The 13,642-nt window shown below is 65.9% G+C and overlaps 5 protein-coding genes across 5 annotated transcripts in view; 1 reads left to right on the top strand and 4 right to left on the bottom strand.

Annotated features, from left to right (window-relative positions):
- Positions 1-49: 49 nt before the first annotated feature.
- MNEG_7050 (isocitrate dehydrogenase) lies at positions 50-1,761 on the bottom strand (the record flags this gene model as incomplete). Its single annotated transcript, XM_014044481.1, has 7 exons — positions 50-82; positions 269-343; positions 724-772; positions 1,176-1,234; positions 1,381-1,408; positions 1,535-1,616; positions 1,752-1,761. The coding sequence occupies 7 exons, from the start codon at positions 1,759-1,761 to the stop codon at positions 50-52; spliced, it is 336 nt and encodes a 111-aa protein (XP_013899935.1).
- Positions 1,762-2,627: 866 nt separating this feature from the next.
- MNEG_7049 (hypothetical protein) lies at positions 2,628-5,123 on the bottom strand (the record flags this gene model as incomplete). The annotated part of the gene is made up of 5 exons (XM_014044480.1): positions 2,628-3,147; positions 3,470-3,598; positions 3,852-3,985; positions 4,259-4,408; positions 4,680-5,123. 5 exons carry the CDS (start codon positions 5,121-5,123, stop codon positions 2,628-2,630), a joined length of 1,377 nt encoding a protein of 458 aa, XP_013899934.1.
- A 2,134-nt stretch (positions 5,124-7,257) lies between these two features.
- On the bottom strand, positions 7,258-9,607 carry MNEG_7048 (hypothetical protein; the record flags this gene model as incomplete). Its single annotated transcript, XM_014044479.1, has 7 exons — positions 7,258-7,611; positions 7,821-7,955; positions 8,199-8,495; positions 8,675-8,772; positions 9,009-9,089; positions 9,334-9,391; positions 9,560-9,607. The coding sequence occupies 7 exons, from the start codon at positions 9,605-9,607 to the stop codon at positions 7,258-7,260; spliced, it is 1,071 nt and encodes a 356-aa protein (XP_013899933.1).
- Positions 9,608-10,096: 489 nt separating this feature from the next.
- Positions 10,097-12,058, top strand: MNEG_7047 (hypothetical protein; the record flags this gene model as incomplete). Its single annotated transcript, XM_014044478.1, has 4 exons — positions 10,097-10,454; positions 10,695-10,847; positions 11,103-11,655; positions 11,926-12,058. 4 exons carry the CDS (start codon positions 10,097-10,099, stop codon positions 12,056-12,058), a joined length of 1,197 nt encoding a protein of 398 aa, XP_013899932.1.
- Positions 12,059-12,946: 888 nt separating this feature from the next.
- MNEG_7046 (hypothetical protein) overlaps positions 12,947-13,642 on the bottom strand; it is a gene marked incomplete at both ends in the record, with an annotated part of 3,432 nt that continues 2,736 nt past the window's right edge. Inside the window, 2 exons of the mRNA XM_014044477.1 lie at positions 12,947-12,958; positions 13,191-13,277. Of these exons, the coding sequence (XP_013899931.1) occupies positions 12,947-12,958; positions 13,191-13,277 (99 nt within the window). The remainder of the gene's footprint in view (positions 12,959-13,190; positions 13,278-13,642) is intronic.

Below are 13,642 nucleotides of genomic sequence, written 5' to 3'. Positions count from 1 at the left end.
GGAGGGGGGAGGGAGGGGGCACCTGATGTCCACCTCAGCCTACACCGCGTTACGTTGTCCCCCGTTCATCCCAGGCAGGGGCCTGCATCAAACCTCGTCCCGCAAAACAGCTGCGTCCTCGCCACTTCAGGCGCACCCGCCGTCTGCGCGACGGCAGACCTCCAGAGCCGCTGTAGCCAGCGGCAGCGCCACGGCTGGCGGCAACAGCTTCTGATCAGCTCCTCCAGGACCCACCATGACAACATCCCACCCCCCAGCTTGCACGCACCTTCTTCAGGCTGAACTCCTTGACGCGCGCCTCATCAGGGGTGATGGTCGCGCACTTGATGCCCACGCCGCACTCCTGGGGGGAGGGGATGAAAAGAGAACGGACAGACACGCGTGTGTTGGTTACAGAGTGTGGTGTCAGACGGCAGATGAACACCACTGCAGAGGCAGGAAGAGAGGATGGTCACTGCGGTGTCGCTGAGGCGATACGTGAGGGGAACGTGGCGCGCCGCCAGCAAAGGGCCCTGCTGTGCAGCGGCGCGCGGCCTTGGAGCGCTGCAGCAGGCCGGGCGGGCTGCCGCCGCCACGGGAGCCCTGCTTGCCCGCGCCTCGGCGCAACGCGGCAGGCAGCATGGCTAGCAGCCGCCACCACTTGACGAAAAGAAACAGCCTTCCACCCCTTGAATGGATCCATGTCCAGGCATCAGCGGGGTGTGTGGGGCCCGTCGTCCTCACCAGGATGGCCTTGGCGGCGTCGATGGTGATCTGGTCGTCCGTCGCATCGCTGCGGGGGCAGGCGGGCGACGGCAGCACGCGCGGCCGCAGAGGGCGTGAGGGGTGCGCATTGCGGTGGCGGAATGCAGCCTGCGCCGACTGGGGTTCGCCCGGTGATCGTGTGTGTGAGGCACGCGCCGCCGATCAGCCCAAAAACGCCAGCTCGCCGCGGAGGTGGCTGGTGCGCAGGGCGGCGCCTTCGCAACACCCGCTGCGAAACAGCGCACGCTGTGCGCGCGCACAAACTCGGCGCCACGGCACGGCAATGTGCGGCGCGCACACATGACTGTCACGCGTGCTGCTGCTTGCCTCGGGAGGCGTGTGCGGCGCCGTGGCGGCGCCCCTCCAGCGAGCGGCCTCTGCCTGCCCAATCACACCCCGCTCTGGTTCCCGCGTGATCTCCAGAGGCTCACCGTGAGGGCAGGCCCAGATCAAAGTACTTGATGTCCAGATCAAGGTAAGGCAGGATCAGCTGCGGTTTGCGGATGCGAGGTTGCAACAGACTGAGATGGAGTGCAACACCGGCGGCAGGGCAAGCAGGTTGATGCCAAAAGCGCCACTTGCAGTTGGCAGCAGATATGCGCGGCGGCTCGCCCAACCGCAACCCTCTCGCTTCACCTTGTCCTTGATCATCTGCCAGATGACCCTACGTGGCGATACAAAACATTTGCATGCAGGGAGAGGCACCGTCAGGGGCTGGCTGCATCCAGATTGATGGCGCACGCCACCTGGGTGCTGCCGGGCTGCTGCACTAGGCGAGTCGTCGCCGCACCTGGTCATCTCGTCGCCATCGAGGTCCACCACCGGGTTGGCCACCTTGATCTTCGCAGCCACAGCCACCGCGCCCGTCTTGTCTGCAGGGGAAGTGGCGGCCGAAAGTGTCGACAGCAGCCTCAGCTGCTCCCGTCCATGCCCCCAATCCTCGCCAGCTTGCTTTCATTATTACGAACAGATCGATAACGTCCCCTCCAGGTCTCAGATCCCCGCACCTGAGGTCATTTTGAGGCCCCTTGAAAAAGACCTAGCTTGTGTAGGGCAGCGGGGGCTGGCGTAGTAATGATAGTGTAGCTGATAGCACCTGAGAGACCTTGCCGCGGACAAGAGCATCCACAAGGGCCTCGTTTGGAAGCTGTCGTGTGATCGGTTGCTTGATCTTTTTGGGGATTTGACGCGCAGTACGTTCAGTGGTATAGTACAGTGTATGAGTGCGTCTACGCTCTCACGTTTGCTGCCAGTGGCAGTCGTGGGCATGCACAAAGGTGTGTCCGCGCAGACGGCGGCAGATCCCGCGGCGATGTCACACCCCGACAGATAAAATGACGAAAGCGGCGCCTTTGCAAGTCGTCATGCTTCATCACGAGCCAGCATTCTGGAGGCCGCAGAATGAACCCTTGCACCTGCTATGCTGACATATCCTTCCAGTTGATCACAACTTGCGGGCGGGTGGGCGGCTTTGACAGGAACGCCATAGCAGCAGCAGCCCGCGGTTGCGTATGTGGGCGCTGAGCGGCTGGGCTATGGATCACAGCAGGCTTAAGATGCATGTTTCTGAAATTTTGATCATGTGGAAAAGGACCGAGTGTCCTGCACGGCCCGTCGCCCCTGGCTGCAGCTGTTCCCACCGCCAAAGCAAATTCTTGTGCTGCTTTACTACTTGCATTCCTGCAAGCTCAATAGCATGATAATCAGAGCACCACAAAGCTTTGAACATCACAAAGCTCTCAACAGGACAAAGAGCGTAAAGTCTCAAGAATGGACCTCCTGCAAACACGTGGATTCGAATGCAGCACGCTTGCCATTGTTGGCAGCAGGCGGCCTTGGTTCCAGAAATTCATTGTTTTCATGAGTGAAACCTGCAACTCACTTCATTCGACGTTCTTGCTGAAAATGGTGCCCAGGGACATCAGCCGCTCGTGGCGCGCGTACGAGAACGGGCGCGCGTGCGCCGCAAGCGCTGCGACGCGCCCGCGCCTGATGTCAGGCATCGTAAGGTTTGAGATAATGAATTCATCCAGACCCTCGGCATCGCCACCGCCGCCGCCGCCGCATCCGTCCCCGGCGCCACTGCCGCTGCTGCTGCCGGCTTTGCCTGCGGTGACTGTATCGGATGGGGCGGCCGCCGTTGCTGTTGATACCGCTGACAACGAAGGAGCTTCATCAGCCGGGCCAGGAGGCACGTCAACACGCGGCGGCAGCTCGACTGGAGCAAGCGGCCCCACAGCTGCCGCAACCTCGGCGCCACAGCTGCCGTCGCCACCAAATTCCATCGCCTCGGCGTCGCTGGTGCTCGCGCCGCTGCTGCTGGTGCTGCCGCCGCTGCTGCTGCCGGCTAGGAAGCCGCGCATGAGGGCGGCCTGCATCTCGACCTGCGAAAGGGCGGGGAACCTGGGCGTGGGGACACAAGGGGTAGAGGTCAAAGGGATCAGGTTGTTTTTGCGGTCAGGTGGTGCGGTCAGGTGGTGTGGGTTGTCTCTTTGTGCACTCTATACGCCTGCTGCGGCAAGGGGTGGTCATGAACACATACAATGGGCCACTGCGCTGCAAGCCGTGGCAGTTCCGCCAAAGCAGCGCCAGGTGCCGCGTCGAGGAGTGCAAGATGGCGTCGCAGCCAGCGGTGCGGCAGGCCTTCGCCCTCTGCGGCCGCGGACTGCGCCCCAGCAGGCGCCCCAGTAGGCGCCGCCCCCGCCCCCGGCGTGCCGGCCCTCACCGCCGGCGGCGCGCCGGGATTTCGGAGAGCGCGACCGGCGAGCTTCCGCCCCGCGGCGGGGCCAGCGGCAGGTGCAGGGTGCCGAGGGAGTGGTTGTACTGATACACGCTGCTGAGGCGACGGCCGGACCTGCGCAAAACAGGAAGAAACAGGCGGGGTCATAGGCAATCAACTCAGATACGAAGAAGAGACAACATGAGCAGGGACATGAGCGGCCGTACGTGCGCGACAGAGTGCCAGACGTCGTTGCGCAGGCCACCCCGCAAGCCGGCGCGCGAGGGTGCAGCGATGGGTGTGAGGGCCCAGGACGTCCCTCACACAATTACGCGCGTCCCTGCCACCTTGCCGCGCGACCAACTCCGGCCCCGCGCTCCGGCCTCACCCCGGGGCGCCCCCTACGAGCGCCTGCCCTTCCAGCAGCGCCACCCCATCGAGCCGCAGCAGGTCGTACGCGCCCTCGGTTTCGTGCATGCGCAGCTGCAGGGGGGGCGTCAGGAACGTTATGAACACCTCCACCTGCGGCGCCGGGCCCAAGCCCGGGGTGGCGGTGCGGAGGGTGCCGGGGGGTTTGCAGGCAGGGGTGCAGAGGTGAGCGGAACGGCGGCCACCGCAGGTGCACAGAGGTGCGCCACGCGTACATGCGGGCAAGACGCGGCGGTGAAATGCACGCGGCGGAGGCATGCATGCAACAATGGGCGGCCGCAGGGGCTTGATTTCGATGCCAAGAGCGAGCTCGGCGGCAGCGGCCAAGCACACAAGGCGCGCGGCGCGTCTGGGCCGCTTGCTCACCTCAGTCCCCGGGCTGGCCTCGAGCGTGGCTGTCGCTGAACCATACGAGGATATGAGGGGCGCGTAGACCACGTCAAAGCCGGAGAGGGTGCACTGGACCACGGGTACAATCGCGCCGGTCGGGAAGAGCGCGGGCGGGAACTTCCTGGCCTGGATTCGGTTGGGGGTCGGTTGGCGTCGCCGCTCTGGGATTGAGAGCTGCTGAAAGGTGTTCGGCAGTGCTCTGGCAGCGCTCTCGCATCTCACGGGGCGAGTGAGAGCGGCCGGCGGCGGCGGAGGTCGGCATGCTGGGGGGGAAGACGGGCCGCAGGTGCAGCAGGGTGAGAAGATGCTGACTAGTGTGCACGCAGACGGCTGCGAGTGTGTGTGGACCTGTATGGGGGTGGGGGTGCCGTGGAGGCAAGGCGGGCGCAAAACTCACCAGCTGCTCGGGGCCCGCGTTGCTGCCGATCGCGAGGATTGGGGTGAAAGGCGTGCCAGGGGGCAGCAGCGTGGCCGCGTCGATGCCGTGCGCCTCAACCAGCGCCTCTCGCAATGTGAGGCCGGCCCCCTCACGGGATTCGCTGCCGCCGCTGCTGGCGCTCACTTCGATCGCGCTGTTGCTGCCGCTGCCGGCAGCCAGGTTGCTTCGGCTGCCCGCGGTGGCCGCGGGGCGCCCTCTGTCGCTGGTGCCGGTGCCGTTGCTGCTGCCATTGGATTCGACGGATATCCGGGGACCCACGGGCAAGTCGAGGATGGCACTGGGGAAGCCGGCGCCCCGCCAGGCTGCGTTGTCGATTTCATGGTACGCGCAGCGGCCATTGGCGCCGGTGATGAAGACGTAAGATGTCGAGGGCCGAGGGTAAGGGTATCCCTGCGACACCATCCAATTACAAGGGGGTTGCAGTGTGCAGCCAGCCGCTGGCACAAGGCGTAATGCAACGCATGCACAGCAGCGCGAGTGACACTCGCAGTGCACACAAGCTGCCGCCGCGACTTGCACTCGCCTTCGCGCGTGCAATCGCCTGGTCCTGAGACTCGCCTACAACGTGAAGCGGTCGCCGCGTGCCTGCTGGAGGTAGGAGCACGCGCCCGACCATGGTGTTGACACCCGAGGCCCTGAATCCGATCACGCGATATGCACACATCCAGGATGCTGTAATGATTTGAACCAGGATTGTTTTTACTTGAAGTGGTGAGCGAGGCACGGCGAGAAGCTCCTCAATTGCGGCGGAAGCTGGTTGGCAGCTGAGCTCCGATCTTGCTGCCACTGAGCCACAGGCAAACGCTGACAGCTGCACGCAGTGCAGGCGGGCAAGCAAGCCGCCGTTAATGATCCTTGGAGTACTGTCCGCCGTGCGTGCGCGCGCATGTGCGTTCTGGTATGCCAGCCACATGCAAAGCACACAAGGTAGCATGGGCGCAAACATCACATGCTTTCAATTGTCGGCTGGCTCTTGCTTGCCCACGCGAGCCCATTTCAAGAGTGAGCAGTATAATTTATGGATTGTTACACGCATGTGCCTAAGCTGCAGAATTTGACCAGTGCACCGCGCTGCTCCGCGCCCCCTGGCCCAGCCGCTCGCACGCCGCAAGGGTGCGGTGAGCCCGTGCATCGCTGCTGTGCAAGCCGGGGGATCCTATGACGGAGTGACTACCCTCGTCAATTTTCACCTGTACTCGGAACAATAAGGAATCCCACTGGGTATCTCGACCATTCCAATCTGCTTGAACACAGCGCAGGGAGAGGGCTCTGTTTGGGAAGAGAGAGGGAGGGCGCTGGCCGCGCGTGCGAGGCAGGGTTCATCTTTCCAGGGCGGCTTGCCGACACACGCGGCGGGCCTGCTGCGTAGCACACAAGGGGTGGAGCCCGTCCCCTCATGGGGGGCCGAGGCTCAAGTCAAGGGGTCAAGCGTGTTGGGTCCGCAGAGCGCGGCATCGGAGGGCACAGGCGCGCAGCGGAACAGCGTCAGCGCAGGGAGGGGCCGGGGCGTGGGCCCGGGCCGGCGGCGGGCGCGGGCAGGTTTGTGCAGTCAGGGCCCGCGCAGGCCGCCGAGCCAGGGCCGTGCGGTGAGGGTGCGCACCCGCGGCTGACCTGGCGCTTCTGTATGAAACCGCTCGCGTGCGCGCCCATGCCGGGTGTCATGTGGCCCCGATGCGCGGCCGCGGACCAAGAATGCCCCAACGGGAAATCGTCCAACGGGCGTAAGCGAGCACGCAACAAGGGTCAGTAAATGTGTGCGGGGCCGGCAGGCAGGCCCAGGGCGGCGCGAGGCGCCGGCAAGCCGCCTCGAAAGATGGGGAGCAGGGTGGCCAGGGGCAGGGCGGGCCAGGCCGTGGCAGTGTAGAATGAGAGCCAAATTCTCATCTCGGCGCGGGGCCCCGGAGCGCGGGGGCCGCCGCGCCCAAAAGAAGCGGCCGAATCGGCGCCGTCTGATCGAGGCCGGGCGATGTGGGCGGCCCGAGGAGTGCGCAGCCCGCCACAGTGCAGCTGGGGCCGCCGAGGGGCGCGGGGCGGAAGAACGGGGATGCCAGGAATCCGCCCAGCGGCGCAGGGATTGGCGGAGCCAAAGAGGTCAGGTGCCTTCAAGCCCCTGGCCTCTGGCCTGGCCACGTCTCCAGCACACCCAAGAGAGGCGCGGGGACAAGCCCCCGCACCCGCCGCCGCGGGGAGTATCGTGTGCATGGCGCGCATGCTGGGCATGTGTTGAGTGCGAACCTGATACACGTGCAGGGGGCACGGTGCTATGCCTAGGTATGCGTGTGAGAGTGCAGGCAGGCTCCTGGCAGTGGCCTGCGGCGGCTAGGACGCGGTTTTGCAACGATGAGCGGCAGGCCGCATCGGGCGTAGCGCGCGGATATCATCGTTGCAATGAGAAGTGCATGCCATCAAATAGCACGAGCCCATCACAGCGCCTAACACCCGCCAATGGCGAAGCCACTGGCGCGCGGCCAGTGTGACGCTTACGAGCTTGAAAGCGCGGGCTTCCTGCGCGCGCGCTACGCCCGATGCGGCCTGCCTAGCGGCTGCTGCGACGGCGCGCGCGCTTAGTTGGCACATCAACGGGAACCTCCTCCTCCTCGTCCTCCTCCTCGTCCTCACACTCGTCCTCCTCGTCCCGCCGCCGCCGCCCGCCTGAATGCTGCCGCTGCGCGCTGCCCCCCGCGCTGCGGCCCGCGTTCCCTCCCGGCCCCCTGTGCGGCATGAGGCAATCCGCCGGTCGCGTCGCGGCGCAGAGCTCCTCCCAGCCCTCCATATCGAAGCTCAGCATCAGCTGCATGGGCGCGCCGGCCGCCGCCGTGCCTTTCGCCGCCGCGTTGACCAGCGTGCCGCGCTCCTCGTCCGTCTGCAGGCTCACGCGGCGGTCGCGGACCTGTTGGAGACGGGTGAAAACGAGTTGGGCAGGAGAGGAGTGCTGTCACTGAGCCAGGGGTGGGATGGTGTAATAACACAGCAGCAGTGATACAGGGAGTTGGACGAGCAGCCCCCAGCACCACCTCGCGCCGCCGGCACGCCCCCAGGGGGCTGCGCCTGAGCAGCGGGTGACGCCGTGCGCCCCCCGCTCGCGTCAGAACCCCTCACCAGGAAGCTCAGCGTGAAGATGTTCTCCACCGTCTGCGCAAAGCTGTCGTGGTTGAGCACCAGCGGCACGAAGCGCGCCGCGCCACCGGCGCGCTGCAGGCAGTCCCACATCACCAACACGTTCCGGTCGGTCTCCTGCATTTGGGCGAGGCGAGCGAGGCGTTGCGTCTGTGTAAAGGTGTCCAGAGGTGTTGATCAAGGGCACTGCAGAAGTGGGGCAGGTGTCTCCCATAAAAAGAATCACAAGTCAATTGACGGGCCGAAGTAAGGAGCGTGGTCAAAGTCAACACCCCTCATGGCAGCCTCGCCGCGTGGTTTCAGAGGTTGAGTGCCTGACGCGACCATCGCACCCCTCAGCCCGCCCTGGGGCCCACCCACCTGCTTGTCCTGCTCTCCGCCCAGCTGCGCAGTGGCGAGCTCCTGCGCGTGCACCACCTCCCCACTTGGCTCCGCCGCCCGTTGCCGCCGCTGTGCCGGCGCTGCACGCGCCTTTGGCGGCACGTCCATGGGCCCCAGCATGCAGCCGACGCCCGGCGCGCGCGCAACATATGCGGCGGCGGAGGCGCCGAGAGCGGCCCACTGCATCGCCTCTGGGTGGAGGGGGCCGGAGGAGGCGGCAGCATCGCCGCCGTACGCCTGGCGCAGCATCGCGATCAGCGCTGCAGGGGTGCGGCCCTGGGAGGGAGCGGGTTGGATTGAGGAAAGCAGGGGAGAGGAGGATGAGGAGCATGCGGGTGGGGTTTAGGAGCGGCGAGGAGCTCATGGTGCAGGGTGCCGACGTGGGGCCCGAGGGGGCCACGTCCGAGATCCGGCACAGGCGGCCCGTGCGACCGACGCGGGGCCCGTGCGCCCACCTGATTAGCCGCGTGGCCGCGGCTGACCATAGTCAGGCCGCATTCTGTCAGGTGGCAGAAGACGTCCGCGTCGACCGCATGCTCTCGGGGCTTCTCGACTGGGACAGGCGGTTTTTGGTGGGATGGCACGCGTCGGGTTGGGGGTGCAGGGGCCGGCCAAGAATGTGTCGGTAGGAACACGCCGCCTCAGACACAGCGCGTAAAGAGTGGAGCCCACACCCAGGCGCAGGGCAGATGCAGATGTTACAGGCAAAATGGGGCAGCGCGCACCCTCGTCGACGGTCCCCGCTCTTCTTCCTTCACCTTATCCCCGCGCTCCCGGGGACCCACTCACCTTTGTCCCTGAGCAGCTCCACCTTTTCCAGCATTGTCTTGAGGGCGCCACTGCCCGCATCCTGAAGCTGCTCCTTGCCCTCTGCACGACCAACGTGGCAGTGGTTGAGGGCCCCAGTGCAGTGAGCAAGCGAGCGCCGAGCCAGGGGCTGAAGGGCCTGCGCGGGGCACGCTTCGGCGCAGGACGTGGCAGGCACGAAGCTGGTGTGTCTTTATCACCGATCTCATGCGGAATGCTCTCAAGGGGGGCGCAGGCACCCCGTTTGCCGGGCTCGTGCCCCCCGGCCGAGTTGGTGGCGCCCGCCCGCGCCCCGCCCCGTACGCACCGACGGCATCGCCGAGAAGCTTCCTGTACTCCTGTCGCAGCACCCTGCGGTCAAGAGCCTGCACCAGGAGGTCAGACAGGGCGATTGTCAGCACCGACGCAGTGTGTGAGGCCCGCGTACGTGCAAGGGTGCCGTCGAGGCGTTTGGCGCACGGGTCGGCGTGCGACACCGTTGTCGACCGAACCGGCGCGCCCGCCCCCACCCGCAGGCCCCACAGCGCTCTCACCGCCTGATGCTCGGCCTGTGGCCCACCAAGGGCACCACCCTTGCCCATTGAGCTCAGCGCGCCGTGCTCCAATCCCCGCGCTCAACAATCACTTGTGGCACCCTCGGCTGGGGGGTTGAGGCCGCGAAAACTCAAAACACTTCAATATTTGCTCGTTTCGGGACGCCAGCGTGCCAAAACTCCGCGTGCCACCAGGCGATTGAACTCGCTCAACAACGTCCTTGTGCGGAGGCTTGGGCGCGGTTTTCCGTTTTCTTTGATTGTGCACATTTGTTTTGTAGGATGGGGGCGCCGTGCTTTGCTGGCCGTGCGATTATCATCGGAGTCGGGCAAATACACAATCGCGAAATCAGTCCCGTTCTTGGGCGGTCAAACATCGGTGCGCGTACAGCAACCACAGACTTTTTGATCGGTGTGTGTATCTGGTTTTCCAGTCACATGTGGCTGGACACAACGATCTTGCACAGCATGCAGCGACCAATTATGCGCTGCACACCCGCCATGAAGCGGGCGTGGCATAAACATGCCATGCCTTCAATGGGCGCCGGTTGGGCAGCCCGCGCCACACTCCGTCCGTGCACCGTCGCTGCCGCCGCCTCGCCTGCCAGTGCCGGCAGCGCATCCACCAGCCGTCAGGAGCGCTCGGAAGGCACGCCCATCGAGGGCGTCACTGTCGGGGGCCTCGCGCTGCTGCAGCAGGAGTTTGACGTGGCGGGCCGCCGGCTGCGCGTTGTCTGCCCCAGGGACCCGGACGAGGTCTTGGATCACTACATCAGCACCGGTGCCGATGGGGATCCGTATTGGACGCGCGTCTGGGCGTCCGCCATCGCGCTGGCGGCGGAGCTGCTGCGCCGGCCGCAGCTCGTCAAAGGGCTGCGGGTGGCGGATCTCGGCGGTGCGCGGGGCCGCCGGGGGTATTCACTGACATTTATCAGTCAATTCAGCTGCCTGCCAGCACCCGCCTTCCTGCAGGGCGGGCTGCTTTTGATTGCGGCAGCATACGATGAGGCTCAGCCTCGCATGCAGCCGTGAGTATCAGGGAGGCCGGCAGCACTTGCGCGCGCCGGCCACCCTGGAATGGTGCTGCAGCTGCAGCTTTGGACCCATTGAAACGCTGCCTGACCCGACCGCCCAGCTCTGGCCGCCCAGCGGCACCGAAGCAACAGCGACGCCGAGGCGCCTCACGAGCCAGCACCGTCCGCCTCCTCGCCCCGCCTCCCGCACGTTCGCGCGCACGCCGCCCCCGCAGCTGGCCTCGGCGTTGCTGGGATCGCGGCCGCCCTGGCAGGTTGGCGGCGCCCGCACGCGCGGGGTAGCAGGGCGAGCAGAGCCCCCCGTGGCGCCCTGAACCGCACACGAGCCCCGCGGCTGGCCTGTCCAGCAAGCCGCCGTCACGAGCACGCGGTCTGGGCCGCCCACGTATTGGGTGCGGCCCCACGGCTTCAGGCTCGCCAAGGCCCTCCTATCGCCTACCCCCTTCCACTCTTGTGAGCACCCCGCCGCCGCCGCCGCCGCCGCCGCCGCCGCCGCCGCCGCCGCGCAGGCGCCAGGGAGGTGGTCCTGCTGGACAGGGAGCCGATGGCGCTGGAGTGCGCGCTGCTGTCGGCGCGCGCCACCGGGCTGGCAGACGTGCGGGACTTGGAGGTGGGCACCAGCAGCAGCGGCGGCGGCAGCGGCGACGGCAGCGGCACAGCGAGCGGCGACGGCGGCAGCGGGGCAAGCAGCAGTTGCAGCGCGGGCAGCAGCGGCGTCGGTGCCAGCCCGGACGACGTGGCCGCGGCCGAGCGCCGCGCGAGCCACGGGCTCGCGGGCGGCGGCGGCGAGCGTGCGTGCGCCCTGAGCGCGGCTGTGTTCGACTGGCACAGCCCGCCGGCGGACCTGCGGCGCTTCGACGTGGTCCTCGCGTGCGACGTGCTGTACGAGGCGGACGCGGTGGGCCCGATCTCGGCTGTCGTTCCGAAGCTTTTGAAATCGACGTCCGGCGCGCTGCTGCTGTCGGACCCGCCGAACAGGACGGCGGCAAACAGGGAGCGGTTCCTGCAGCTCCTGCGCGAGGGCGCGGCGCCGTTTGCGATCGAGGAGAGCTACCAATTCAGGTGGGCGTCGGGTCCGGCGGGCTTCGGACGCGCGCGGGGCTTGCTGGCGCCCGCGCAACACGGCATGCGCCGGAGGTGTCTTGAACCCGCCGGCGCGATACCTGTGCTTTCGTGGGGGCAGTGCACCGAGGCGTGTGGTGGGAACTCGCCAGGCCCGCTGCTGACTGTATGTCTGAGCTGAGCCGAGGAGGATCGCCTTGCACACTGGGGCACGGCCTGCTCCCCGCTCGCCAGCTCAACCCCTGCCGCCCCCCTGGGTGCCTCCCGCAGCTGCCCGGTGACCCAGCTGGACCCCGAGCTGAGGGGCGGCGTGCGCGAGGAGTCGGTGCCCATCCAGTTCCAGGTGCTTCGGCGAGTGCTGGGGAACGACACTGTCGGCCTCAAGCTGCCCTCTGTCCTGTAAGTCATTAACCGGCCATGGCGTGATGGTCCATCGCTTCTGCGCCGATAATATCCATGCGCGTCCAGGGAGGGCAGGAGCCTCGACGGCTTACACTTCGCATGGTGTGCGCCTGCTTCAAGGGCAAGCCGCGCGACCTGTTATAATTCCCAGGGATTTGCCTGCCCGCGGGGGTGCGCACAACGGCGCCAAGCCGCAAACACAAGATCAACGGTTGTGATTCAAGGGCGGATGAACAAACACAAGGTTGCCGCCGGGTACCCTTGGAGATCATGGGCCACTGGATCTAATCTATCCCAGATCAGTCTAGTGAGAGATCAAGCATCCAGCCGTCAGATTGTGACTTTCCTCCATATTGTTCCACATGCAAGGTGGGCCGTGCCAGCAGCTGGCGGCAGGAAAGATGGAATTTATGGTGTATGCGAGGCAGATGGCCTTGGGCCGCGCCTTGAGGACAAGTGCGTGCTTGCGTTCTTGAGGGGTGGCGAGCCGCACATACACATACGTAGGGTTCAGCTCGCGTGGGTGTGCGACCCCCTGGACAGCCGACGGGATTGCCTCGAAAAGTCCCATGCGTAAAGCAGGTTTTGCAAGGAGGTTGACAAACTGGAATTCAGGCATTTGAGCATGCGGTATAAATGCCAAGCCTGGGCGCGCATGACCAATTGGGACCACAGCCACAACAAGGAGGGACGGCCTTGCGGCAGCGCAGCGTCCAGGGTGCAACCAGCAGGGAACAGGGCACCAGACTGTTTTAGATTGTGCGCGGTGTGAACACAAAGTGTGTGTGAGCAGTATTTATGAGTCACGCACGCGGGCATCGCCGCCGGGGGTCGATGCATCCGCCCCGCAGCCGTCGAGCGGCGATGACCTACAGCAGTCGGCCACGCCTCAAGCACAGGTCTGCAGGAGGGGTCCAGGGAGGGACGAAGGGAGGGGTCGCAGACTCAGCAGACCCAAGCGGGTAGGCAAAGGTGAGGGGCAGCAGCATATTTGTCGGTGCTGGCCGCACGTGAGGCGGCCGAGCATCAACCACAGAGCACGCACGGCGGCGTTTGGGCGCCCGAGAGCGCGGGGCGTGGGCGCTGGCGAGCAGGCGTGGGGCCCCCAGTCTCGTGTCAGCTCGGGCGCGCACCGAGGGCGTAGCTGCCACGGGGGCGTTTGACAGGTAAGTCAGGTCGAGATCGAACCCGCTATCAGTGGAGCCCGCCTTGTTGACCACCTGCGTGAGTTTTGTGGGCATTGGAAAGGCAGGTGTGCGGCAGATAGTTGGTGAAGTGCACGCCGGGGGTCCACGGTGGCCCGCGGCAGGGGGGCAGCCTGCCGGCGCGGCCGACGGAACGCCGCTGCAGCAACAATTGGCCTGGGCTTTTCTCAAGCAATGCCCGTCTCATCTGTGGCGCAGTAGGCTGCTGGCCTGGCTTCCACAGCCCTGCCGGCCCAGAAATCTGGCACAAACTGCCAACGAATTACACATGTGGCCACGCACACACGCACACATTGTGCGTACACACACACACACACACACACACACACACACACACACACACACACACACACACACACACACACACACACACAAGGCAC

Source organism: Monoraphidium neglectum, assembly GCF_000611645.1.
Source record: "Monoraphidium neglectum strain SAG 48.87 unplaced genomic scaffold scaffold01212, whole genome shotgun sequence".
NCBI classification, from domain to species: domain Eukaryota; kingdom Viridiplantae; phylum Chlorophyta; class Chlorophyceae; order Sphaeropleales; family Selenastraceae; genus Monoraphidium; species Monoraphidium neglectum.
The sequence above is the reverse complement of the archived record's forward strand: the minus strand, read 5'-3'. Positions and strand labels throughout refer to the sequence as shown.